The sequence below is a fragment of the Aspergillus fijiensis genome (genome assembly GCF_003184825.1).
Source record: "Aspergillus fijiensis CBS 313.89 unplaced genomic scaffold BO72scaffold_27, whole genome shotgun sequence".
Classification (NCBI taxonomy): Eukaryota; Fungi; Ascomycota; class Eurotiomycetes; order Eurotiales; family Aspergillaceae; genus Aspergillus; species Aspergillus fijiensis.
Window position 1 is genome coordinate 1 of NW_024469003.1, and position 26,028 is coordinate 26,028.

Below are 26,028 nucleotides of genomic sequence, written 5' to 3' on the forward strand. Positions count from 1 at the left end.
GAAGTGGGCTTCAAACTAGGTAGGTAAGAGTGGAGGGAAAAGGAAGAGGAGTAACTAAACGAAGCAATAGAGGAGTCTAACACTTCTTCTTTCTAGTACATCTCCGTAGTAAGAAAAGGTAAGAAATGGCAGAAATAATAATGGCAGAAAGAGGTAAAAAGAGGAACCCCCCCTGACGCGGTGACAGCTTTAGCAAAAGACCAAGCAAGACGAGCGAGGCCTTGGGTCCGGGCCGTGGAGACCTTCAAGGTAAGGTGAAGAAGCGGTCGACGACGGGGCGAATTTTGGGACAAGATGAGATGGTGCAGATCCCAGACCGATAATAGTGCGAATTATTATATTTTGCAATTTAGGTGATGATTTTTTCTTATTTTTATTTTTCCTCATTGAGGGGTTGACAGTGCTGACAGGGACATTGTCGTTCTTAATTCTTGAATGCGATATTCTTTCTTTCTTTCTTGCTTTCTTGCTTTGCAGATATGGTGTTACGATTTTGGATATATGAGTGTGAATATGAATGAAATACGTAGGAATTCATTCCCCTCGGGGATGGATCACCACACCTGGAGAATGGAGCGACGGTGATGCTGAGGGTTAATGCGGGAAGACTCAACAAGAGGTTGGGGGGTTGGGCGGTGATGGACTGATGGCGCTCTACGAGTGGATGAGGAGAGGGGGGGGGGGAGTGGAAAAGGAAGAGGAAAACGAGGGAAAAGAGGGAAAAGAAGGAAAAGAGGAGCAGTGAGGGAGGAAAGGCAGACAGAAAAGAAGGCGACAATTGATGTGTTGACTTGACCGGACGCGACTGGTCAAGTGCAGACAGGCAGATACACTGTGTACAATGTACACATACACATACACACATACCTGCAGTCGTAGAAGATACATACACCAGTTGGATGGACTGAGAGTCTGAGACTCACTGAGAGATTGATTGACTGACACACACTTGAGTAATTCGTCAAACTCGCCATCGTCATTCGCTCCATTAACGTGCTAGACTGCTAGTATGGCCGCTAAGCTGTCTGCGTCAAACTCGTCGTACTGTGTACGTATGCTGAGGGTTTGGGATTATTACTAGCTACTAAGAATAAGATGGAGCGCGCTCGCGAGAGACAAAAATACCCTCCCAAGTTCTCGTACTCATGTAAAACCTCCCGACACAACAATCCCAAAAGAAAAGAGAGAGAAAAATAAACAAATAAATAAATAAAGCCGAATGCAGTGGAAAGGAATAGAGTAACGAACGGCTGTGTTCCTCTTCTTTCACATCCTCTCCACCTTACCCTAACCATTTCCGAAGACTGGCGAGGAATGGTCGAGCGACGGAAGAGGTCCACCAGGGAAATTGGAAAGGAGTTCATAGGTTCTCCTCTAGGTTCCTCATCGTCAGGGCCCTGAACGGGCGGCAATCTCAGCATGTGGGAAAGTACCGAAAATGTCAAGATCACAACATTGTTGATGATATAAGACTTTCCTGCCCGTGATTATGCTGCAGCACATTGATCAGAATGGGATTTTGGATATGACGACACCCCCTCATCTGATCAGTAGCGACTCGATTCATATCAGAAACGAAAGGTGGATTCATGCTGCAATTCATTACATCATGGTCGAGCAGAAGGGAAACCTTCCTGTGTGATTTATGTTTTTTCGCCTTTTTTTTCCCTCCCCTTTTTTTTTCATTCCGTGTCACTGGGTAAATGTTTTGTTTTTCCTGTGGTGGCCGCAGCTCGCAGCATCTGGAGAATACGGTAATTTTGGTACACATCTGCTGCACCCGGAAAAAAGGGTCAGTAACTGTTTCTGCTCTTCTAGCGCTGGGAATGAAGATGAACCAAACTCACTTGGGGAGGTCATTATTCCAGGACCAAACTGTCCACCCTGGGGCTAAGCTCTCTTTGGTATGCATCTCTGGCTCCAGCCAATAATCGCCATTTATTTGTGCACTACAGCAGACACTATAAAGCCATAGTGCGTCCATCTATAGGGGAGTTTGACGGTATGGTATTGTACGACGGAGGACATACCCGATTGTGATCATCCTCGGCTCATCGCTGCTCGGTTTCTCATTCGCGACCAACTAACTGACTGCATCACCTGTGCCTTCCTTTCCTTAAATCCTGCGGCGCAACGCTCCGTTCAATCGGCGAGTCAGATTGCACCCGTGATTGAGCAATCAAAGAGCATAAAATGTATCGCCAACCGATCCCATCACATCCGACGCTGACGAGTGCGCACAATGACAGAGTTCACCCTAGGATAAGGACTGTCTAGGGTTAAACCTTCCGCGTCCAGCCGAATCAAAAGGGGGCAGCGATGAGAGAAAGAGGCACCCAGTCAAAGAGTCGCAAGAGGTACTAAGGACGAATCAGTACTAGAGAAAGCTCCGGAGACCGTAGAATACCAGTCGCCTTCAAGGACCTCAGACGGTCCAGCCTTAATGAGCTCCACTTGGACTCCGCCTCTAGTGATCGTTAGACGGGCGCTAGCAGGGATGACCAGGGGTTGGGCCGCGTTTTTCTCTTGCCCTCTGGGCTGCAAACTCCCCAATCGTGGATGGAATGGGTGACGCTGGGTGCTGCCGCCAGTGCTGCTAGATAGAGCCTAGAGATGGCACTGGCAGTTGTCCCTCACAAGGCCCCATGATTCATGATCCATGATCCATGATCCATGATCCATGGTCCATCCCACTCCCACCACCCGTCCCACGCAGGGTCCCGGATGGTCGAGCTCCCAGGAGGGGACTCAAGGATCGAACGATCTCACGAGTTTGACAGGTTGATTGTGATTGAGGGGAGCGGCATTCATTTCTCGCGTGGCAGCTCGGGTCCATCAACGACTATGCCCCTACTCAAACTGGCCGATGAGTGTGTGTGGGACGTGCATTACCTCATCGCCTTATGAAATCCCCAAGGAGACGGGGGGGAAAAATAAACACTGATGGGCCACGCTAAACATAAGAGTTCAATATGTGTTTCCTTGCTGATCTATAAGTATGAATTGGCCGGTGGACAAGTCAGAATTCTGCCTACCGGTTTTTTTGGGTGGCATCCAACTCAGAGGGACCCTTCAAAGTTGGCAGACAACAAAGTAGCCTATGAGTCAGGCCCACAGACTAAGCGGGAATGGAGGGGGATGGACTTTGTGCGCGGTTGCAGTTCATGCAGGTAGTGGTTTCTATCTGGATCCGTGGGTGGTAGTGTCTCATTCTCCATCTTCAAAGCGACAAACAGTGGCTGGATGGACATGTATTGTGTTTGGCTATGGAGCACCCAGGGTGGCTGACCGCCACCATGGCACCGCTGTCCGTAACATCTGATCTTCCATCCCACCCGAACGCTTAGGTTACTGTTATTCGGGGAATAACTCATGGAAGTGGCTTGCATCTGTGCCCCATCAGGACTTCTGGAGTAAGGCAGGGCGGCGGGTTTCCCCTCTTGAGCATTGCGTGTCTCTACCGGTCAATTGCTATGAGTTCAATGGAAGGCACAAAAAAGACGCAAGAGCTGTTGCTTCATGGCGGCCAACCGTTGTACAGTACAGACGCGATCAGTCGATGCTTCATCTCCGGTCACTCGGCCAAGCACAAGACGCAATTTCCGCGGGGAGACTATTTTCTTTGTGATGGAACAACTAAAGTGTAGTTGGAACTCTGAAGATGAATCCACATTGACGGAGGCGCAGTGCCCTGAGAGGCTGAGTTCTTTACTAGGTAGACTGTTAGATCTCCAGGCAATCAGTTTGACGTCGTTACCCCATGCTAGCATACTCCTCAGGACTCGTAGTATGTTGCAATAAATATCCCCCTCAAAGCAATAATCATGTATGGAACAAATGTTTCAATGTATGCCTGGAGAGGTGGCGTCTGATCCATGGCTACAGTAGGCAAAACACATATTACCGCATTGGGAGATTGAGCATCGCGAGATCCACCCCCAATGCACCCATCACAGTTGATACTTCAGAGAGCCCCAGCGCAGCTGCACGTAGATCAGCTGGATGGATTCTAATCTGCGATCAAAGGCTGACGCCAATGAAGTATGCAGCTGAAAGAGTGATGCTTCGATGCACAGTTCTTAGGCTTCACATATTGAATTCATCGTACATGAGGCGATGTTGATCAGCTGTAGCTAAAAGCTGCGAGATCAGATCCGGTCGTCCGGTTCAAAGTACGATTGAGCTATCCTCAGCTGTCCCGGGTCTGGATCGTTTACGATGAGTTACTCTAGTTACGGGCTGATCCTGACCTTTCTCCTGCCTCGCGACTTTTTCGCCACCCAGGTCACGGAACCCATTCTTGAGAATGATAGTCTAGTTGACGGAATGGGTACTGCGAGGTAGTTAGTTTCAGTCCGAAGCTTTCGTCTTATCCTGACCGTGGGGTGACCCAACTCGTTACGGTAGTTTAGTAGGCGTGGTGCTGCCAACCTCATGACCGACCAAGCAATTGTTGTCGCTAGTCGCGTTTGCTCGGCTAACTGCGAACCTCGAACATCCTGATGCGACCACACCGTGCAAACAGGGTAGTCATTAAACATGAAAGTACGTAGGCTACGACGCTTCGCTTGGCAACATGAGGGATCAGTGAGCCAGCAGCTGTCATAATGGCTGATGGGACGGGTTGTGGGAACAATTCCGATTCAAGCGAACATCCACCTCGTCCTCAACCCAGATTGAGATGAAGTTGGCGGAAATCCGATGTGCTCCGTAGACCATACGGTGAGTGATTATAATTCCAGTATGGATTCGCTAACTACCTACTAGTTAGTTAATTTAGAGTAGGTTGACTAACCGTTCAACGTATGCGGATGGCGCCAGAGGAAGGAAGGAAGAGAGGAACGGAGTCGACGGCCCTTCACAGTAGTCACCGCCTCTACCTTCACCTTGCCCATCTTCTCTGCCCCGAAGCTATGCCAGTCACCGTCTTTTTGCTTCTCCTCTCCCCCCATTCTTTTCTTTTCTTTACCGTTCTTTTGACCCTCTTTCTCACGCCATTCTTTTGCCTATCAAAGAATAAAGTGGCGGGGGAGGGGCAAGACGCGTGGAGGGGCTGTCTGCGAACAATCTGGAGTGCATACTACTGGATCCTGTCAAGTTGATGTTTGATACTCCGCCTGTCCTAAGTACTAACTCGACTACTAGACTACAATTGTCTCTCTGTTTTCCTCTGGCGGTGTTTGTCTTGTTTAGGGAGCCATGTCCGCTACTCCGAAACAATCTGAACGGCACTACGTAGGGTACTATAGTCTAGTTTAGTTACTCCGAGCTTTGTTGTTTCCCCCTTACTAATATCCGTGGTCCCTTGGCGTCCAGCTTTCAGGAGGGTTGAGTTATTGGCTATCATTCAAAGCACTATGCAACTAAATCAGCAGCCAAACACCCGGCGTGATTACTCAGTCGAAAAAGGGTTGGAAGTCAACCATGAACAGACTTGAATAAGATTTCTGGGAAAGCTTCGGGCACCAGCGCAGAAAGGGAAGAGTGGATTGACTGGTCCGGAGCACTAGACGACGGGACGCAGACAGACCTGACTTGACTCCTCTTCCTCGATTATTCATGGAACATGGACGGACCATGGACCATGACTCCATGAGGCCATTCCTGTTCCAAACACCACCTTACCTGGACTCCTGCCAGTCTCCTGGACTCCTAAGAGGGGGGTGGAGTCCCAATGCGAGAATGATTCGTGTGAGGGAGGAGACAGTGGATGCTAGTGGAGTCAACATGGCGGCCTCTGTTTGCACCGGGGCGTTCGGGGAATGCGGATCCCCACTCGGTGTAGTTTCCGTCTCCGCTTCCCGACTCGCCCGGCTGACCAGTGGTGGTCGTCGGAGTGGAACTCTTTCTGTCTCGTCGCAACATCTCCCATCTCCACGCTGGCGACTCTGCCTTTTCTTTCACCGTCTTCTCCATCCTTAGCATCTCTAGCATCCTTAGCATCCTACACTGCTTCAGCCCCGCCTATCCTAAGCTGCTATCACTTCTCTTAGCTACCTTAGCTATTATACCATGGACTACTACGGTATAGCTTTCGAAGCCGTCGCATTCCACGAGAGTTCTAGAAGGATCAAGGCAGCTGCGTGGAAGCGGAGTGGAAGGATCTACAGGGGACAGAAAATCGCTCAATCCTCAATCCCTCTCGTAGGGCAAAAAAACAGAATAGACGGACAAAAAAAGGATACTTTCGATCACCTAGCAGTGCTCGTATCTGGCCTGCATTCCCAGTGACCGTTGGCCCGGATGAACTGCGGCAGCCATTTCCACGCCGCATCATGGAGGATCAACCGAACATCGCCTGCGCAAGACACGGCTAAACATGTTTCTGGAACGCCACTAGGGATTTCCACCAAGAGAACTAACTTACCTAGTCTATTATAGTAGTCCTCCATCCTGCATTTGAGAAACCTTCGCCACAAGCACAATAACCAAAAGTACGGCTGTCCGGAAAGGGTCTCTTCTCGTATGGACAACAGCCAGCGCTATTCCTCCCCTTTAGCTGCTACGCTGTGTGTTTCGCTAACGGACTAGGTGCTTATGAGTCTGTGTTTGTAGGAATCGGCTAGGTTGGTACGGATTAGAGCAGGTTCAGGGGCTATTTGGATCAGTCATCCAAGGCAAGAGGCCCTTCTTCTTTGTCATTAGCCAAGCGAGATGAGAGCTGGCGTCCCTGGATGCTGGGATGAAACATGATTGCTGGATGAGCGGCTGTGCTTTGCAGTAGGGACCAGGGTGCCTGCAGTCCTCCCGCGATGCTGCACGCCAGATCGGCCCTGATCCCGTCCATCGTCGTTTGCCTCCGACATCATATTGACGGACAGCGCCCCCCTGGTACCTGGGGCCTCTTACCCACTTCTGGAACTGATGTGCCATAGCAACTGTAGGTATAGCTATCTACCTGCCACCCCGGTGCAGATGTCATTCCGCTCTTGACGTGTATCATCTTCATCTTCTGCATGCCTAACTCTTACATCATTTCCCTTATATCTTCCTTCTGCTATATGTAACACAGTCCGAGCTTTCCGCCGATGTTGACATGACAGTTGTGTCATACCGGCCTGTTTGGCTCTCTGGGATTCTTGCAAACGGCTACGGGATGGCTGGGAGCATTCCGGGAGGACTGTCCTTTGCCTTTGGGTCTGTTGTTGACAGTTTCAGAAGTAAACTGTGAGCACTTTCAAAGCTCCTTGTGCTGTGTGTCCTGAGCTATAGACGGTTCTGTGTCACTGAAGCAGTATGTACTGTACTGAGGCTGCAAGGCATGAGCATTGACAAACGACAACACCATGCAATAGCATCGTGATGGCAGCATAGTTGTTGTCTTGCTTCTGGAAATGTACTATGCATGTATAATCTATGTCAGTAGCAGATACTGTCTTGTTTTTCCTGGGCCAAACAGCACCAAAGTCGTTATTGATGTGGGCTTCCGCGTGTGGTTGTAGTTTATATACAACAAACTTCAAAACCCCACCGTCTGACTGACACCTTCCTAAAACAGAAATGTATAGACTGACTCTCGCTCCTTGACAACTCATCGACAGTGCTCTGGCCCTTGATCACAACTGTCTTTCTCAGGACAATCTGCTGGGCGCGTACTCCTGGTGATGGCAGAGAGCGACTGGATATATTCACTGTGTGGTTCTGGCCCCGTGGGGATATAACACAACCAGTCACCTTGACGACGGTTCCATTCACTCGACATCACTGAGGCCTGGCCAACACCACCGCAACTTCAGTGCGCTCTCTCTCCTCTCTGATTCTTTCGCTTCTCACCGCCTTTCAGCATTTCGTGGTTGTCTCTGAAGCCATAAACTACACAGCACGTGACATCACGAAGACCTACCGCAACCATGAGTCTGACCAGAAAGGCTCCCAGTGCCTACGGAGGCGGCTACAGTGACGCTCTCAGAGAGCGGTATGTCTTCCTAATGACTGGATACTCTCTTGATATACCATTCTCACTCTTGCGACTCTGATATAGGATCAACAACACCATCATCCCAGAGAAGTCAGGATTACGCCCCTCTGATATATCCGATATAGACCTTGTAACTGACAAGATCACAGAGTCAAATGTGCCAGCTGCAAGAAGTACCGTACTGTGGCCTCTTACTCCAAGCGCCAGCAGGAAATCATTCGCCATGCCATCGTGCTTCAGGGCAAGCGAGCCGCTGACGGTGGATGCGAGGCCCGCTGCCGCCAATGCATTGGTGGATGCATCGTCGAGCTCAAATGTTCCATCTGCGACAAGACCAAGACTCTGGAGCATTTTGCGAAGAACCAGCGTGGAGATCGTGACACCGCGGTAAGTTCTTGCACATCTATCCAGTTCGAGGCAACAAGACGTCGTCTGACTGTAAATGCCAATCAGAGATGCCTGAACTGTGTTCAGAACGCCCTGGAGGTGGATCCGATGCCAGAAAGACAGCGGCAGTTCTCAGGCAACCTTACGGTTACGGCCAGCGGCACTTCAACCGTGAGTATCGAGTTGTTCCATACACGGGCTCTAGAATGCGTTCCGTAGTTGACTGAAGCACAGAGCCAGGGTGGAGTTACTGCTTTGACCCAATCCGCCCAGAAAATGAACATCGCTGACAACCGCTCCTTCGATGACGGTGCCGATGACGAGAATGCTGGCGGCGAGGACGGGGCCCGCAAGAACGAGGGCGCTCTGGTCACCACCAAGAACGATCGCGAGTTCGCGGGACACGGCCCTGATGGCCAAGTGTTTCAGGTTGCCACTCCGGACAAGAAAGTTCCGGAGACTCGTTATGAAGATTATTTCAACAACGAGCCTGAGAAACTCCAGCCCGACAAACCCGACGGCAAATGGGCCAAGATCCCTGTACGTTGCAGGATGGATCAAACGATGAAAGAAACTGCCGGTGCTAACTAACTGTGTACAGGGCAGACGCATTCCTAAGGGCAAGGAGCCTTCCATGCGTGTTCCTGAGCCTAACGACGATATTGTTCCCTCGGACGAGGATGAGGACGAAGAAGATCTCGAGAACTGGCTGTAAGCGGGCCACGCGCCGGTACACAGGTGTACTCCAGGTACAACTGAGTATACATGTACAGACTCAGGGGAAAGCTTCTTGATCGTTCTACTAAGTCTTTCTGCTAACGTCTTTCTATCTCTTTCGTTCTCCGTTTACATGTTGCCTCTGCCTCTTGTTTTTTTTTTTTTTTTTTTCAGCAGCTGATATGCGTGATGGGAGATTGGTGGTGGATGAGCTTCTTTTGCCGTGGCTTTTTGTATCTTCTGACCTTGCAACAATGGAGAACTGACTTTTGACATTTCCAACTCGATTCGCATGGTTTACTTCTTAGATTTTTAGATGTTGAAGGGTCCTTGGAACCTACCTGGGGCTACCCAGGGACTAAGGCGGCCCGTTGCCCACCAGCGTACCATGGTTGTCACCAATCTGGCTCACAAGGCGTCGAGGGCCAAAGCTCGAGAACACCCCCTGGTGAGTACGTCAGCATTCCTGGATTTCCATGTACTTCGAGGTATAGATCCTGACTGGCATTGGCCCATTAAGTACAACCCAGACGCACGACCTCCCCGAATTGCATTGCATCGAAATGTCTCCAACCACTGAGGCGATTGATGAACATGGAGGTTATCCGAATATGGTGGGAGGATGAAGTGGCATGGTGTGCGACCCTCGAATCCGGGGGGTTTAGGACCAGGGGAGGGAGGAGTCACTCGCATACTTGCCTGCTGCTGCTGCTTGCTGTTTGTTTGGAGGGGGAGGAGACGGTGCAGTGTTTTAGCACGATGATTATTTTTCTGCTTTCCCCGCATATCCGCCGACTTTACATGACGTATGGCAGAGTATGAGGATTCTTATCTTTCCCTTCTTCGCTGCTGCTGCTGCTGCTGCTGTTTTCTTCATCTTCTGACATTTTACTTCGGACTACAGAATTCATTTTTCCGAGCGCTCCACCAGGGTTGCCCTGCTTGCATTATTTTTGGCAGTCAGTTCTCCCCGTGACTTTTGCCCAACTGGCAAGTAAATTATTCGCTAGACGGTTTGTTTCAAGATCCGCCGCCCGTTTTGCCTGCCTGCCTGCCTGCCTGCCGCCCGCCGCCCCTCCCCTCCACCCTCCCTCTTCTAGTCTCTCACTCTCACGCAACCCACTGTCTCTCACTCTCTCTTGGTTTCTCTCACTCTCTCCCGATCACTCCGAGGCCTTTCTTTCTTTGATTCTACCCCATTCTTTGCTCCTCTCACGGAACACACCAGAAAGAAAATTAATCGCCTCGCCACACCAGCGTTGCATTCCACTTTTCCATTCCTTCTTTTGCCGTTATTCTACCTGAAGCCCCTCCCCGCTTCTTTGCTTGCGGTCCCAGCGTTTCATCCCAGTACAATAGCTTCGATGATCATCCTGTGCCGGTGCTAGAGCGCAGGGCAACAATCTTTTGACTTTGCCTTCTCACCTACTACCCCGATCCGATGGCGTACAACGGCTTCCCTAATAATGGCGGCTCATATCCCCAATATCCACACCCAAACCATTTGAATGCCAACGAGAACCGCGCATCCGCATACACTCCTCCATACCCAGCGCAATACCCAGCGCAATATGGTACTGACCAGCCGAATATCCCTCAGCCCCAGGTGCCTCCCCGACCCTCCTCGCCGGGCAACTATTACAACAAACCGCCATATGACCCCAATGCTTGGCAGCAGCCCCAGCAACAACCCCAGCAACAACCGCCTGCCGGAAGAATTAATGAGGCTGTCAACTCGGCCTTCCGCCAGGCTGATACACCGGCATATTTGTCTCCGGATGTGGTGTCGCAGATCACGGCGACGGTCATACAACAGCTGAAAGCAACGGGCTTGGACGGTTTGCACGGCGATCAACAGCACCCGTCAGTGTCGTCGCCGCAATGGGCTCCTCCTCCTCCCCCGCAATCCGTTACCCCCGCCTATGGAGAATCGACATATCCCACCACGGTTCCCCAAGCTGCTCCTCCACCGCCTCCGCCCAAGGTCGGCTCCGATACTAGTGACTATCCGACGCCCGTGCCGCCCACAGGGCGCCCAGCCAGTCCCCATCTCTACCCGGGCCCATCGTCTGGACCTTCGACCGACCGCCGCGGCTCACCTGCGAGTCAATTCAGTGATCATAGCCATAGCGTGGAATCTTCTCGGCCAAAGGCACCATCGCGAGAGGTTACAGTGACGGAGATGACAACGTTGGAGAAGATCTGGGGCAAACTGTTTGAGAAGGGCAAGCCAACGGAGAGGCTGGGCCAGCTTCTACGTGGAGTCGCGGTTCATCTGGTGAGCACATTCGCTGAACGAATATCCAGGGCATGTGAGGCTGACTGGTCAAACAACAATAGATCGAGGACTATCCACCTGGCAACACCCTGGTGGTTACTCCTGAGAAACTGCAGAAGTTCTACGAGGATACCAATATACCGTCTGATCCTTATCCCTGGCAAGGTTAGTAGAGTTGTGTTACCGATTCTGAGCTGCGCTGACTCAGTCACAGACATCTTCGATGACCGTACCTCTTCCATCTCAAGGCTGTTCCGCGAAGTGGAGGCGGAACATCACCTCGTGCAGAATAAGCTGAACGAGAGACCGGATATTCCAGGCTTGACCCCGCGGGGGTTCGAGCGATGGGCTACTCTGATGATTCAGGCCCACCCGGAGAAGGAGTATGAGCGCTTCCAGAATGCCGTTTTGAATATGCCTATCAACAATCCCGACAATCGAAGAGAGCGCTTCCCGAAGGAAATTCCACGACGACTGTTCCCTGACATTCCTAACTTGTCGCTAAGGGAAGAAGTTGACCAGTTCATCATGCGACACTGCGGCGTCGACCTGCCTCCGATTTCTGAAGAGGAATTGAAACAGGTTGCGGAACAACGTCACAAGAAGGCTGCACGCAAGGCTTCAGTGAGCTCAGTGGATTCTACTGCGTCGCTGAGTGAGCGCGAGCGTCAGCCATACCATACCACATCAGCAACCGCCTCGACGGCTGCTGTAGTCGACGATGAAGAGGACAAGGAGGTGCCTTCGCGACCAATCGAGCGCCAAAGAAAGCCATACACAGCACACGTCGGCGGCGGAAAGGTCTACGACGAAGGAGGCTCTGGCCCGCACCGTCATGCGGGCTCCACCACAAGCTCTGGCCCACGAGACAGTCCCACCTTGTCTGCCACCCGCGTGCCAGACACCTATAGCCAGGACGCTCCTCATTACCGCGTGGGGACTCCCTCGTCACAGCGCCCGGCAACTGCATTCGCCCGGCCGCGCAGCCCGCGAGGTGGCAACGGTGGTACCGACTATCGTCATTCGGAGAGTGATCTCTTGGCCCACAGCGGAAACAGCAGATATCCCGATGGGGAGTATTACTACCGATCGAACAACCCCGCGCATCCGGGAGACATCATCGAGGACCGTCGCCGGTACAAGGACCTTGACCCGGAGACCGAGGATCAGAGACTCTACGAAGCAATCCGGGAGCGAGACAAGGAGAAGAAGCGGAGCAGCTGGGGTGCAGACGAGGACTATTATGGCAGCAACCCGATCAGCGGCACCGGCAGCACCGGGTACGATTACAAGACATATGGGTACCGGTGAATTTGAAATTCTTTGCTTTGTTGCGCCTAGTTTTGGTCTGTCTGTTTTGGAAAAGATATCCATTGTGCGTGCGCTGTGTTTTCTGTTTCGATAGCGCTGTGGTTTTGATGCTTGTTACGACATGATGATAACGTTTACGACTGACCCTTTGCTTCTGGGAGGGATTGTATCACATTCTTAGCCACGTGTCAGTCATTTTAGGCATATTGTATCAATAACATTCGTTGATTCTAGGCAGGGTATCAAGGTTTAGTTTATATATACATGGCTCACCTAAAGACACTGTGTAAATCTATATACATAAGATGAAAAAAAGTCAATCCTACTCTCCCCACCTCCGTCTCCTGGATCCATCCCCGTCCCCATCCCCATCGTCCCCCGCGGCCCTCTTCAGCCTGGTCCCCCTCAGCACCCGCATCAACTCCACCCCAGCCCCGCGCACCACAGCCGCCTCCCTCTCCCTCATCCCCTCCTCCACCTCCCACCTCTCCCAGATCTTCCGGGCGTCACGCTCCTCCCTCTCCCCCCTCCTCCTCGCCCGCCTCCTCCCCCTGGCCACCTCCGCCTCCCCCCTCTCCTCCTCCGCAACCATCTCGCGCCGCAACCGCGCCACCTCCTCCTCCCCGAGCACCCACGGCGCACCAAGCACCTCCACCCGCACCCGGTTGCGCTGATCCAGAAACCGCATCTCCGCGTCCACGCCGCCGAGCACACTGCACCGCTCGAGCTGCAGCTGGACCGTTCTTCTGTAGCTGGACGGGGTGCCTTTCAGGTGCGCGAGGGCGCCCGGAACGAGGGATTCGATATCCAGCGGGTGGGATGTTGTAGGGGCGATGTGCCGCTGCGCTGGCTGCTCGGGCTGGGTGGTTGCGCGGACTGCGGATGGGACTGCGGGTGCGGGTGCTGCTGCTGCTGCTGGAGCTACGGGCTCTGCGCAGAGATCGGCCTTCTGGACGACGACGTCGAGGACGGCGCCGCTGCTGTCGTCGAGGGTGAGCACGGTCACGCGCGGGTATTCGGTGCGGGCGGTGATGAGGCCTGCGACGGCGATGAAGCGGATGGGGTGGTTCTTGTGGAAGAATATTCCCTCTTTTCCCATCCCCATCATATTAGTATTAGCATTGGAACGTGTGTTGATTAGGTGGTTGGGGTTGGGTACCTGGATACTCGGGCCGGCGGTGCAGCTGGCGCACGTCGGCGACGGCCATCTTTACCCAGGTGAAGTGGGTTGGCGAGGCTCGGAAGCAGTAGGCTGGGTAGAATTCGGGAGCGTCGGGTTCGGGGGGCGCCATGGGGCCATTTTTGGGTTGTTTCAGGGTGTTCAGGTTTGTGGTTGAGAAGATGGGAATGGGAGGGGTGCCTTGTACGTGTACGTGGGCTGGGATGTTTGGGGATTGGTGGTCACGTGGTGATAACGGTTGTTCTTTATATGGATATGGAGATTGGGGGGGTACGGGGGTCTCCCCTGGGAATCTCTTACTATGGGATTTAGGATTGAGTGTTACTGGGAAGCTGAAAGAAAGGGGGGCCCGGGGGTTCTCCCCCGGTAATCTCTATTAAGGGAATCAGGACCAAGTGTTATCAAGATACTAAGTAGTAAGTAGTAAGTCGGTAGTCCAATTACTCCTCCTTCTCTCCCTCCGCCTCCCCCTCCCCAATCGTCCACCGATTCAACACCCCGACGCCGGCATTCAAGTAGGTCGCGAACCCCAGCCACGCCGCATAGGGTACGAGCATCCAGAACGCGGGGCGGTCGTGCTGGTACCACGAGTGCATCAGGGCGGCGACGTTGCCGCCCAGCAGCAGCATGTCGGCCAGCGCCCAGGCTGGCTTCCGCAGGCCGAAGAACAGCGGCATCCACAGGTAGTTGAGCAGCAGCTGCGAGGCGTAGAGGCCCTGCGAGTGGACCGTCCATTCCTGGAGGGAGGCGGAGGCCAGCGGCGAGACGGTGGTGCCGGTGACGGTGGCGTGGTGCGCGGCGAAGCCCATCAGGCCGTAGAGGACGGTCCAGACGGGGCCGAAGAGCCAGGCGGGTGGGTAGAGGGGGGGTTTTTGGAGGTTGCGGTAGACGGATTTGGTGCGGGATTGTTCTGTTTGTATGTTAGGGATTGATTTTGAGGTAGAGTTCGGTTGCTTGGTTGGAGGTGGGGGAGGTGGGTTGATGCGGTGAGGGCTTACTGTTGGTCTGGAAGCCGATGAATGTGCCGGCGGCGATGGGGGCGGCGACGGAGAGGAGCGGGGAGGTGAAGACTGCCTGCGGCAGGACAATTGACCACGGCATTTTGTCGGGTCGGGTTGTGGTGTTGGAAAGATGCTATAGAATATTGTTTTCAAAGGGAGGGGGGGGAGAGCTAGACGGTGTTCTGGGCCAGGTGGTGAGTTATTTAAAGGAATCATGAGTGGATGTTGGCTGGATCGATCGGGGAATGCATGGTCGTTAACGACGTCATGTCGCTGGGCGATCTGGGGATGGTTCGTTCCTCTCTGTCGCCCTCCGCGTTCTCCACGTGTGATGCTAATGCTGCCACGTCGCCTGTTAGTCGTCAGTACTCTGACCCGGGAAAGCCGAGAAGAGAGTGAAGTACTATTATGGAATCGTGTGGCTTATTCTTGTTGTGAGAGTGGTGTGCACCAAGTCCGGGTTCTAGTTCACACATTGTATTGCGATTGTTGTCCGCGCGCGCTGCATGCTACTACGTAGATACCACTTGTATTTCATCCTAGACCAAAAATGGGCGCTAGACTTGCTTCATGAATATCTCGTAAAAGATGATCCGCCACAACTGACACTGTCATGTTAGACCTTTTACACCTTGGCTTGCTTGCGATGCCATCACCACATCTGCTGGTCCTTCTGCCACTTCCCAATGGTTCCACGACTTGTTGAGCTTTTGTTGACTCACATACATTACCATCTTGCTCATATCCCATCACACCACGCATGGCCCAAACAAGCTTTCCACCCACCGATCAACAATAGCATTGATGATCATCTTCCATGACCAGCCGGCCCGCTGTCAAGAGACAGCGTCCTGACGATCCTTACTCCATCCATTCTGAACTATACGGTGTCCTTGCATGATATTCAGCGAGAAAGCAATATTATACACCGGTAGTCGCATTGCAGCGCAATAGTCTGGCAGGGAAACCATTCGCACATAAACGAGCATGATCGCTCGAACATCCACAGGCGTCTCCTGAAGTTTTGCAAGGAGACTGCTCGATTTAACCCCATGCGCGAATAATTCGCAGTAACATACCTCGAATCCTGCATCTTAACAAGTTCCACCGCGCTTAAGACCTCGCAAGCCAAGATGAAGGGTCTTGTATATTTCCTCATGTCAATTCCGCTCGTCGCGGCTACACTGGTGAGTGGGAGCGATCCCTGCATTTCAACACGACACAGTGCAATGGAGAATGCTAAGAATTCCAAAGCATAACCACGCCCCAGCTCATCATCACAGAGCGGGAGATGTTTCCTGGCGAGAGAATGAGGAAGCTCCCATCGACAACGCAGCATCAACGGAGCTGCTAGCTCTGCTTGCCCGATTCCAAGAGATATGCTTGACGGAAGCGAACGACGATTGTTTCAACGGATGCATCGCTACCAACCTCGGTCTTCTCGGGGATGGGAGGTTCGATTACGAGATGTGGGAGTTGATGATCCTCACCACGGTTGCAAGTGACGAGACCCGAGCAGAGGCCACTAAATTGGGCAGGGAAGCGGAATTCGTGCTGGCCGGCATAGAGACGTGCCAGGCTGGAGACTGGCTGGTGCAGATCATGGCCCGGCTATAAGCCTTTTCCGGGGATTCAGCATGGTCAGCCCGTGGACAGTGTCTGGTCCAGAAACAAGAGGCTACCGTCGGACAGGACGAGGGACCTTCCTCCGTGTGTTATTGCATTACCTAAAGCCAAGGTGCTACACCCACTATCAGCTGTGCGAGCAGGGGTGGACGCGCTTGATGCCTGGTCAGGGATCTATAGCAGTTCTTATAGGGCTGCACACACATCGTGTCACTCTTAATGAAGGGTCGGATGCAATAGTCTGTGGGGAGAGCCAGTCATCTTCTGGACCCTGAGGATGGCGCCCCACTTTGTCTCAGAGCATGAACTAAAGTTGAGAAAGCAAGGCAAGCAAGCGAGCCATATCCTACGGCAAGTTGGGTGTCATGGCCACGATCTCCAGGGAACTTCTAGACGAGTGGCGTGGGGAAACTCGGTTTCCTATTCATTGTTTGGGGAATGGCAAAATAATAGGCCTGGAGATGTCTGGCTTGACTAGATCTGCCTCGACAGACATGTATAAAGACTTCGCATTGCCCAGCCTGAGCAGATGATCACAGTGGATCTGCCAAGTCAGTGTAGTGGGTGTGATTCCATCACTCGCTGTGTAACAGTTGGACTCGGTCGCCTGTCTCTTTCATTGAAGGCAATGGTAGCTGACACTTGCTGTCTGTCTAGTCAATGATACCCACTCGTATCAAGCAATAATACCCAAAGATAATTCTGGTGCGGTGCTAAACCTGTGGAGAAAAGCAATCACACATCCTGGTCATCCTATGCAAGTCTACATGAATTACAGCCTAGGCAGACAGGCAGAACTAGTCTCATTACTTAACATGGGTGCCTACCGTGTTTCCTTTCATCTCTCTTCTTTGTCAACATCAGGCCGCACCCTGGCCGCTCACCAACCATGCAGATCCTCCAACCTACCCTGAAGTCCCTCTCACTTCGAAAACTCCGACGATCCAACGCCATCAAAGTCCTCCTGGTCAGCGCACTCCTCTGGTCGATTGCCTACACCTACTGTCGAACTCGGTTCTGGCGAGATCCTCATTCGGCCTTCTTCAATGACCGCCATGTCTACGAATGGAGATACAGTCTCTACCGGGAACACGAGGCCCGGCGCCTGATCACCAACCACAACACCCTTGCAGAGAACTTCACCTCCTACACAGGAGCAGGATCGAACCCGCTGGTCTGCGCAGCCTTCCTGACCGTGAGGCGCGAGGAGGAGAATTAACTCGAAGCCTCGGTGGGGTCTCTGCTCGAGGGATTGACTCCGCCGGAGCGCCGTGCTCTCTTCCTCAACATCATCTTCGTAGACACGGATCCCAGCCAGCATCCGAGCTGGGGACAGAACTGGATGCATCGATTAGCGAATCACGTTGGATCATACCAGAACATCTCCCTGGAACAGTTTCACCACCTGCAGGAATTGGAAAAGGCGCGGAACTTCTATGAGAAGGGAGTGTTGTGAGTAATCTTGCCAAGTGAGCTGCGACTGGGAGCATGTCACCTCTGACAACTTGTTTCCATTCTCAGTGACTATATCCACGCGCTCGCGGCCTGCATGGCCACTAATGCAACCTATCTCACGATGTTCGAAGACGATATCATCGTAGCAGACGGCAGGATGGCCAAGACCCTCAATTGCCTGTCGGAGATCGCTCAAATCCAGGAGCTCGAACACAACAATCAAAACAAACCGTGGGTCTACCTCCGGCTCTTCTTCACGGAGACTGCGCTGAGCTGGACCTCGGCGGACTTTGCCTACCGCAACATGGGCTGGATCTTCATTGGGGCATCGTTGTCACTGCTCGCCGCGCTCATGGCCGTCCGCCGCTCCTACCCGGCCAGTCACGCCTACCTCGATTACCCGGCCATCGGTGCGATCTCCTTCGTCAGCCTCCCGGCTCTGATTGGACTGGTCTACATGGTCGGCAAATACAGTCTGATGCCCCTGAGCGGCGTGGTGGAGATGAACGCCCACGGCTGCTGTACCCAGGGGTTGGTTATTCCTCGCGACCAGGTCGACGCGTTGATCGCTCATCTGAGCGAGGTGAAGGCCGGGCAGACGGACTCGATTATCGAAAAATATGCAGATGCACATGGTCTGACCCGGTATGCTCTCGCGCCGCAGCAGCTGCAGCATGTGGGTCTGAAGTCGAGTCGGGATAATCTCGAGATCAATACGCGGAGTACGTGGGCGTTCTGGTTTGAGGAGAACACGCCTGCGGATTTGAGGAAAGAGCATGAGGATCTGCTACGTGATATTGATGTTAGACGGCTCTTGGATGGACATAGTTGATGGGCATTTCTGGTCTTGTGTGGAAGGGCCTTGGCTATAGTGCAAATATCGCCGCGTTAAAGATAGCCCTAGTCTTGGCTCTTTGCTGTGTCGCCAAAGTCGTCAATTTCCTTTTTTTAAAGTCAAGTCCTTACTGAAAGAGCTTGTCAACCTTGCAATTACAATATTATCCTTCAGGATCGAAGTAGTTCTTTGAGGAGATCTACACGAGAAATGACAGGCCGCTGACAGAACCATATTATCGCTCTCCATCCTCTAGAAGGCTAACTATCGCCTGCTTGTTCCATACCAGAGACCGAGCCCCAGCCAGCCTCACCAGCACTGTTGCACACGACAACCATCGTTGCGATCTACATATATACACGTTATCATCAATTCATCTACAGTACCCTCCCAAAACCACCAGCAACCCAATCACCCCATCAACTCCCCCTCCATAACCCTCTTCTTCGGATTCCTGGGCACCTGCGCCTGCCTCCTCCGCTCCTCCGCACTGATATCATCAATGTTCGTCTCGACCGTCTCCATCGCCGCCCGCACCTCCGCCTCGCGATTCTCATGCCCCGCCGTCGCCACCGTCAAGATCTCCCTCTCCAGCCCCTGCACCACCTCCCACTCAATCCCCGCCGCCGTCAGCTGCCTGCACCCCTCGGACTGGCCCACAAACGTCCCGGGCTCCTTCACCCCAAAGTACACCTTCTGGATGCCGCGCCCGTTTCCCTCTGCTCCAGCGGGACCCGCGCCCCGCGTCTGGATAATCCGCTGCACGCACGGCGTATTCCCCGACAGCCGGCGCCCGCACGGCTCCATCGTCACATACATGACCAGTTTCCGGCCGGGCTCGGCCGGCAGCACCTCGGCCACGCGGTCGGCGGGGACGTTGTGGGTGGCCGCGTAGTTGGCGAGACAGCACTGCTCGGCGTGCGTGTTGCCGTCGAGCTCCATCGTGTAGCCAGTCGCGAGGAGCTGGTCGTCTTTCTCGAGGGTGGTGTCGTCTTCGTGCCGCGAAAGGAGCAGCGCGCCCACCCGGAAGTTGGTGGGTCGCGCGGGCGATTTCTCGGCGAGTGCGAGGCAGGCGCGCATGTATTTGAGGTGCGGGGAGGGCATTTTCTTTGTGTGGGTGGTGGGTTGTGGTATCTATCTGGAGTGTGTGGGGTCGATGGTGGTAGTTGAAGTGTGAAGTGGTTGTTGGTGGTGTATGGTCTCTTTGGGCGGGTAGATGGATGGATTGAAGCTGAGCTCAAGCTAGCGAAGTAAACGTTAAATGAGCAGCTATGAAATGACCGCATCAGCGCGGGGGAAGCTCTAAACCTAAGTGAGGGAGGGGCCTTATCGATAAAAGGCGGTCAGATTTGCTATGAGGTTCTGCCACGACAGCCGGGACCTACCGCCTTCCGGATGATGACAGTTAATGGCTTCCGACCGGAGATTCGCGTCCGCGTGGCGCGTCTGACTGAATCGTTCTCTCACTTCACTTTTTCTTCTGGCGAGACATATTGACGTTCCTCGTTGTTTTTGCTCTGCTTCACCCTCGCAGCGATTTAAGCCAGGCTAGAAATTCTTCTAATGCCTCGCAAGAGCAAAGCTCAGGCGCCTCCGCCTAGAAGCGAGTCGCCCGAATCACTACGCGATAGCGAGTCTCCTGAACCTCGTCTCGACAGCGAGTCTCCCGAGCCTCCCAGCCCAGAGACCGACCTGTACGAGATCCTAGGCGTCTCGAGCGATGCTCCCGCAGACCAGATCAAGTCGGCCTATCGGAAACAGGCGCTCAAGCACCATCCTGGTATGTTTGAAAAGTTCACATCCATAGACCGCAATCATGCCCGACCCTAACCGAACCTCTTTCCCACTGCCGCAGACAAGGTCCCAGCCGACGAGCGAGATGAAGCAAACAAGACGTTCCAGCAGATTGCTTTCGCCTACGCCATCCTCTCCGACGGGAAGCGCCGCGAGCGCTACGACCTGACCGGCAGCACCAGCGAGGCGGTCGACGTCGACGAGGATTTCAACTGGGCGGATTTCTACCGCGAGCAGTTCTCCAGCGCCATTGACACCAGCGCCATCGACAAGCTGAAGCACGAGTATCAGGGCTCCGAGGAGGAGGCGCGCGACGTGCTGACGGCGTATGAGACCTACCGGGGGGACTTGGATAAGGTCTACGAGTCGGTGCTGCTCTGCAATGTCCTGGATGACGATGAGCGCTTCCGGGCCATCATCGACCGCGCCATCGCGGAGGGCCGCGCGAAGAAGCACAAGAGCTACGTGGAGGAGCCGGCGAAGAAGCGCGAGCGGCGAGTGAAACGAGCCCAGAAGGAGGCCAAGGAGGCGGAGGCGTTGGCAGCGGAGGTCGAGGAGAAGCATTCGGTCAAGAAGAACGGCAAGGGCGGCAAGAAGACCTCGAAAAAGAACGATGGTGCCATGGGGGACAACGAGCTGTTGAAGATGATTCAGCAACGGCAGGCCACGCGGGCGGAGGCCTTCTTCGATCGATTGGAGCAGCAGTACGGCCAACCCGGTCGAAAGCGGGCGGCCAAGATGGACGAACCCCCGGAGGAGGCCTTTGTAGCTACTGCAGCGCGAAAGACAGCCAAGAAGAAGAGAAAAACAGATGCCTAGAGGAAGGGAGGGGTGGGGGGGGATTGAGGAGCGGTCGGGTCTCTATTTTCTTGTCTGCATATTCAAAACGGTTTGGGGAGTTGGAAGATGCATCTATCGTCTGATGTACTGGCGAAAAATGGGCGTTAGGTCTGTCTATTCTTTTTTTATTGATCTGTCGAGCGACGAGCATGCATCATCCATTTCGGGGGGAGGTGAGCAGCTATTTGCCCGTTGTGTTGTGTTGCGTTTTCTTTTAATTTTGCTTTTTTTTTTCTCTTTCGCTATCATGCATGTATTATTTCTTTTTCTTCGCCATTTGGAATGACACCGAATGTAACATACATCAGGGACGAAGGCTGTAGAGGTGTCGAAAATGGAAAAAGATTGACCCATGAGATGACACTGACGCTGCGACGACGATCGTTCGACCAACTCAGCGTGGGAGGGCGACGGGTCGATGGGCGGTGGTTGGAGGGGGATGGAATGTGATGAATGAATGACTGACTGACTGATTGATGGGTTGGGTTGGATCCCTGGTTCGAGCTCTGATCAAGTACAAATAAGCAGTTCGGTCGCCTGCATGCAATGCACATTCCAGGCTCGAGTTTCTCAAGAGGGCTGCGGTGACACTTTGCAACTCTTTCAAGAGGTAAGAATACTCAGTCTGTTCCGTAGTGTGCAGTAGTATGAGTTAAGTATTCGGTAGGTCTGGAGTAGTAGTTACGATGTACGGCACAGTCAGTCAAGCAGTCAAGCAGTCAAGCAGTCAAGCACTCATGCACTCAAGCACTCATGCAAGGGATAGGTCTATCTGCTGTGTGAATCGAGTTACTGAGTTACTGAGTATTGAGTTAAATTGATCAGCCTATTTTCTTCTCTCCTCTCCTCTCATCTCCACTCCTCTCTCTCTCTCGCCCCCTCTCCCCTCTCCCCTCTCCCATATTCCCCAATTCTTCTTACTTTGTTGGTGATACCCCGCCATGCCGAGCTTTTTCTGACGAGCTCAGCTGCAGTTTTCGTTGGCCGAGCTTTTTTGCTCACCTCTTGGTCCTCTTAAGCTCCCTCGAATCCCCAGTCGATCTTGGGATTAACTGTCAACTTGTCAAGTCATTCCTCGATTCCTTTTTCCCTGTGATTGACTTGGCAGAGTGGACTGTGCTCGACTATTACCATCCATCTTCTCCTCTTCTTTCGTTTTCTTCTCTATTGTTCCCGTTCCCCTCCTCCACTTTCACTTCCACCTTCTACCTATCCGTGGGGAGAGCTCGTGAAAGCGCCCGACTCCCTTTGGTTGCTTTTGTTTGTGATACGTCCGCTGCGAACTGTAACAAAGGAAGAGCCCTCAGCTTCAGCCAGAACCTGGGCCGCGGCTGGTCGCGACCGATTCGATCGCCGGCAGTTGCAGCCGTTTCGTTGCACGTGGGGATCTCCCAAGCTCGCCCGCTTAATCTATAATTCGTGCCTTTTCCTGTTGTTGTTGTTGTTGTTGTACCTCCGCATCACGGTTCCGCAAAGTGAAAGAGGACAGAGTTGCTGCTTTGCTGCTTCGCTGCCTGCTGCTACCGTGCTGTGCTGTTGCCACAGCTTGCTCAAGCTCTTGTCACCGATCACGGGGAAAGCTGAAAGCGAAATCTGGGGATTTGGGAAGTGACTTGCCGCCCTTACCTGGATTTGGCGCCGCTCATTCGGCCGATGATCGTCGCTCAACCGTACTCCACATTCCGGGGCCCGTTACGGATTAGTCGTGTGTCTCTCAATCCCAGTCGGTCCCTCCTCCCCCTCCGTTTTTGGGTGGCTCCATCAGTTAACTTATTGCTGCCAGATAATAATCCCACACACAGACAGACAGACAGACAGGCAGGCAGAACACATCTTAATAAGAACTGAATAGAAAGATCAAAAGGACCGGGTGAATTCGGGGAATCCAGTGCACTCGTGCTCACTTGTGCTCACCCACCGTCACCATGCCGTACTACAGTAGAAAACCTGCGCCCATCTCGTTAGAGACGGCACTGGAGGAAGAACGCCGGGAGTTACTGCGGGAGTCGGGGGAAGGCAACCACACTAATTCCTCTTGGTACCCACGCCGGAGCATGCTGGACATCGCTCCCAGTCCAGGCTTTGTCCCTCCCCGGCATGGCTCCATCGCCGGCATTGGAGTGGGCGTGACTTCCCCCTCGGGCCGCAATTATCACCATCACTACAATTCTTATCCCGCTTCCAATACTACCACCACTACTACTACCTCTGCTCCCCGCCGCTCTTCGACCCCCACCACTTCCACTGCATCATCTCCCACCACTTCCTCTAAACCTCCTCCCCTCCCTCCCTCCTCGTCCACATCGCCCTCGACGTCACCTACGACCACCACGACCACCACGACCACCACCTCCCCTCCGCCGCCCAGGACCACTTCGTTGGTGGCTCCTCCGTTACCACCGGCACCGAGGAAATCCTCCGTTCAGTCCGACAGCAGCGACAAGTCCGGAGGCCCCCAAGCCGCAACCACAACCACGCACAAATCAGGCCCTAGCATTCGCTGGGATTCCTCTCTCGATATGCCTCCCAGCGCCCGTCGTGCCAGTCAATCTCAGGAGAAGCCTCCGGCCGCTTCCTCCTCGAATCGTCTGCCAAGCATGGCCGCCGTGATGTCAGGCCTCGACATCAAGGTTGGGTTCCCGAGCTTTGTCAGAGGTCGGGACTCTGGCCGCAGTTCCTCATCCCGAGGCAACTCGCTTGACTCGCGAACTCCGGCGCTCCGCTCGACCCGCTCCAGCTCGCCAAAGCGTCGCTGGCTGAGCCCCGGTTCACGCAATCAGTCGGTCGACACCGCAAAGCCTATACTTGAAAGTCCGAAGGAGAGCCCGAATGAGAACCCGATGGAAAAGCTGAAAGAGAGTAAAGAGTCTCCTAAGGAGAAACAGGCAGAGAAGCCTACAGAAAGCACTAAAGAACCGCTGAAAGCAACCCCCAACGAGAAGCCAAAAGAGAGTGTGGCGGTTGGGAGCGCCCCGAAGGTCTCTCCTCCTCCGACCCCTCCAGCAACATCCCAGCCAGCAGTCCCGCCTCCACCAGCTCCTCAATCCCCACCAGAGGCGGATGCTAATTCCTCGGCTCCCGGAGAGCAGCGGCTCGAAAAGGACCACTACGACAGCGAGAACAATCCGATCGAGACCAGTGACGAGGACGGTGACGAAATGTCTTCCAGCGATGATGAGAGTCCGGATCGCGAGTCGGAAGAGAACAAACGAGGGCGGAAAGAGACGGTCGACCATGAACCTGCCAGGATCGCTCCGCGCACGACAACAAAGACGGCTCCGGTATTTCGTACGTTCTCGTCTCGTTGTTCCGCTACTTAATACTGACTGATTGTGAGCTGCAGAACCCAGCAACAACTCCACAGGGAAGTCTGAGTTGATCCATTCAGCCAAGACAGGCCCCGTCTCGAAGCCTGATGTCCGCCCCCGAACGAGTTTCGACTCTGCCTCAGCGACCAACACCCCATTCGGCTCGGAGGACGAGGCAGAGTTGTGCGACATCAAACGCGCTCAGAAACTCAGCATTGAAATGTCTGCGATCGATAGCTCGGTGCACAACCGATCAATCCGGACGATCATCCGCGGCGACTATCCCAGCATACACGAAGAGGAAGGCGCTCGTCGCCGCCAGCGCAAGTATCTGGTGACGACTGACCTCAGTGAGGAATCGGTGTATGCTCTGGAGTGGACAATTGGTACCATTCTGCGGGACGGCGATACAATGTTTGCGGTCTGTGCCATGCACGACGAGACCGCTACTCCGGCAGCCGTGCAGATTGGGGATGGGGCCAAAGCCATGCAGGATGCTGCTGCGGTGGTCGGCTCGCAAACGGCCGAGACGGCGGCGAAATCCCAGAATGATTCCAGCTCGCACCTCCCTCGAACCTTCTTCAATCGCTTAGGGACCGGCACGGACAGCAAACCGGGCTCGGTCGATGCACGAGGCATGTCCAAGGCGGAATCCGAGCGCGTACGGGCGGTGGAGGTCATTTCACAGACGTGCGTGCGTCTCTTGCGAAAGACGCTACTGCAGGTGCGCGTGGCGGTAGAGGTGATTCATTGCAAGAGCCCGAAGCACATGATCACCGAAGCTGTGAGTCAAGCTTGATCCTGCTCCGAGGTGCACGCAGTTGCTGACCGAGTATTCAGATTGATGGATTGGATCCTACGCTGGTAATTGTTGGGGCCAGAGGACGAAGTGCACTCAAAGGGTAAGAACTCTGCGATCGACCTGCATGGGCTGCAAACTAATCAGACTGTTTACAACAGGGTGGTCCTCGGATCGTTCTCGAACTACCTGGTCATGCATTCATCGGTACCGGTGATGGTGGCCCGCAAGAAACTGAAGAAACAAACCAAGAACAAGAAGATGAACGTCCGTCTTTCCAACAATCTAACAACGCCCAAGAAGCTAGCGTTGGCCAAAGTGGACTGAATGACTGCAATTTGACCTTTTCTCCATGTGCTTTCCCCGTTCTTTGTTTTTGCACACGATACCATGACGGTTTGACGGCGGTTTGGCGTATCTATCTCACGATTCTAGCCCGCGTTTCTCGTGGATGCTTTTCCTTTCTCCAGCTGTATCAGTATGACATTCATGACGAGCTGATCTGATGATCTCATTTCGCTTGGCGTTCGTTTTATTTTCTTTGACTCGATTGTGAAGCCTAACACGGATGGGGACATT

General features: G+C 53.5%; 8 protein-coding genes across 8 annotated transcripts; 5 read left to right on the top strand and 3 right to left on the bottom strand.

Moving 5' to 3' along the window:
* Nucleotides 1-7,850: 7,850 nt before the first annotated feature.
* BO72DRAFT_528224 (uncharacterized protein) lies at nucleotides 7,851-9,046 on the top strand (the record flags this gene model as incomplete). The annotated part of the gene is made up of 6 exons (XM_040950165.1): nucleotides 7,851-7,915; nucleotides 7,982-8,008; nucleotides 8,068-8,305; nucleotides 8,372-8,476; nucleotides 8,540-8,845; nucleotides 8,907-9,046. The coding sequence occupies 6 exons, from the start codon at nucleotides 7,851-7,853 to the stop codon at nucleotides 9,018-9,020; spliced, it is 855 nt and encodes a 284-aa protein (XP_040800618.1). The 3' UTR covers nucleotides 9,021-9,046.
* A 1,090-nt stretch (nucleotides 9,047-10,136) lies between these two features.
* On the top strand, nucleotides 10,137-12,764 carry BO72DRAFT_123323 (uncharacterized protein). The gene is made up of 3 exons (XM_040939033.1): nucleotides 10,137-11,300; nucleotides 11,363-11,465; nucleotides 11,515-12,764. Exons 1-3 carry the CDS (start codon nucleotides 10,464-10,466, stop codon nucleotides 12,609-12,611), a joined length of 2,037 nt encoding a protein of 678 aa, XP_040800619.1. The 5' UTR covers nucleotides 10,137-10,463; the 3' UTR covers nucleotides 12,612-12,764.
* Nucleotides 12,765-12,933: 169 nt separating this feature from the next.
* BO72DRAFT_379246 (OB-fold domain-containing protein) lies at nucleotides 12,934-13,903 on the bottom strand (the record flags this gene model as incomplete). Its single annotated transcript, XM_040941342.1, has 2 exons — nucleotides 12,934-13,700; nucleotides 13,771-13,903. 2 exons carry the CDS (start codon nucleotides 13,901-13,903, stop codon nucleotides 12,934-12,936), a joined length of 900 nt encoding a protein of 299 aa, XP_040800620.1.
* A 328-nt stretch (nucleotides 13,904-14,231) lies between these two features.
* Nucleotides 14,232-14,892, bottom strand: BO72DRAFT_379566 (TspO/MBR family protein; the record flags this gene model as incomplete). Its single annotated transcript, XM_040941351.1, has 2 exons — nucleotides 14,232-14,701; nucleotides 14,790-14,892. 2 exons carry the CDS (start codon nucleotides 14,890-14,892, stop codon nucleotides 14,232-14,234), a joined length of 573 nt encoding a protein of 190 aa, XP_040800621.1.
* Nucleotides 14,893-17,307: 2,415 nt separating this feature from the next.
* On the top strand, nucleotides 17,308-18,705 carry BO72DRAFT_496833 (uncharacterized protein; the record flags this gene model as incomplete). The annotated part of the gene is made up of 3 exons (XM_040948656.1): nucleotides 17,308-17,613; nucleotides 17,686-17,870; nucleotides 17,940-18,705. The coding sequence occupies 3 exons, from the start codon at nucleotides 17,308-17,310 to the stop codon at nucleotides 18,703-18,705; spliced, it is 1,257 nt and encodes a 418-aa protein (XP_040800622.1).
* A 207-nt stretch (nucleotides 18,706-18,912) lies between these two features.
* BO72DRAFT_123407 (putative DRAP deaminase) lies at nucleotides 18,913-20,112 on the bottom strand. The gene has a single exon (XM_040939034.1). The coding sequence runs from the start codon at nucleotides 19,810-19,812 to the stop codon at nucleotides 19,120-19,122; it is 693 nt and encodes a 230-aa protein (XP_040800623.1). The 5' UTR covers nucleotides 19,813-20,112; the 3' UTR covers nucleotides 18,913-19,119.
* Nucleotides 20,113-20,367: 255 nt separating this feature from the next.
* Nucleotides 20,368-21,321, top strand: BO72DRAFT_365002 (DnaJ domain protein; the record flags this gene model as incomplete). Its single annotated transcript, XM_040940766.1, has 2 exons — nucleotides 20,368-20,488; nucleotides 20,564-21,321. Coding segments are annotated over 2 exons (879 nt in total), but the record flags the coding sequence as incomplete, so codon positions are not given.
* A 1,946-nt stretch (nucleotides 21,322-23,267) lies between these two features.
* Nucleotides 23,268-25,776, top strand: BO72DRAFT_496836 (universal stress protein family domain protein; the record flags this gene model as incomplete). Its single annotated transcript, XM_040948657.1, has 4 exons — nucleotides 23,268-24,630; nucleotides 24,686-25,434; nucleotides 25,491-25,552; nucleotides 25,611-25,776. 4 exons carry the CDS (start codon nucleotides 23,268-23,270, stop codon nucleotides 25,774-25,776), a joined length of 2,340 nt encoding a protein of 779 aa, XP_040800625.1.
* Nucleotides 25,777-26,028: the final 252 nt, after the last annotated feature.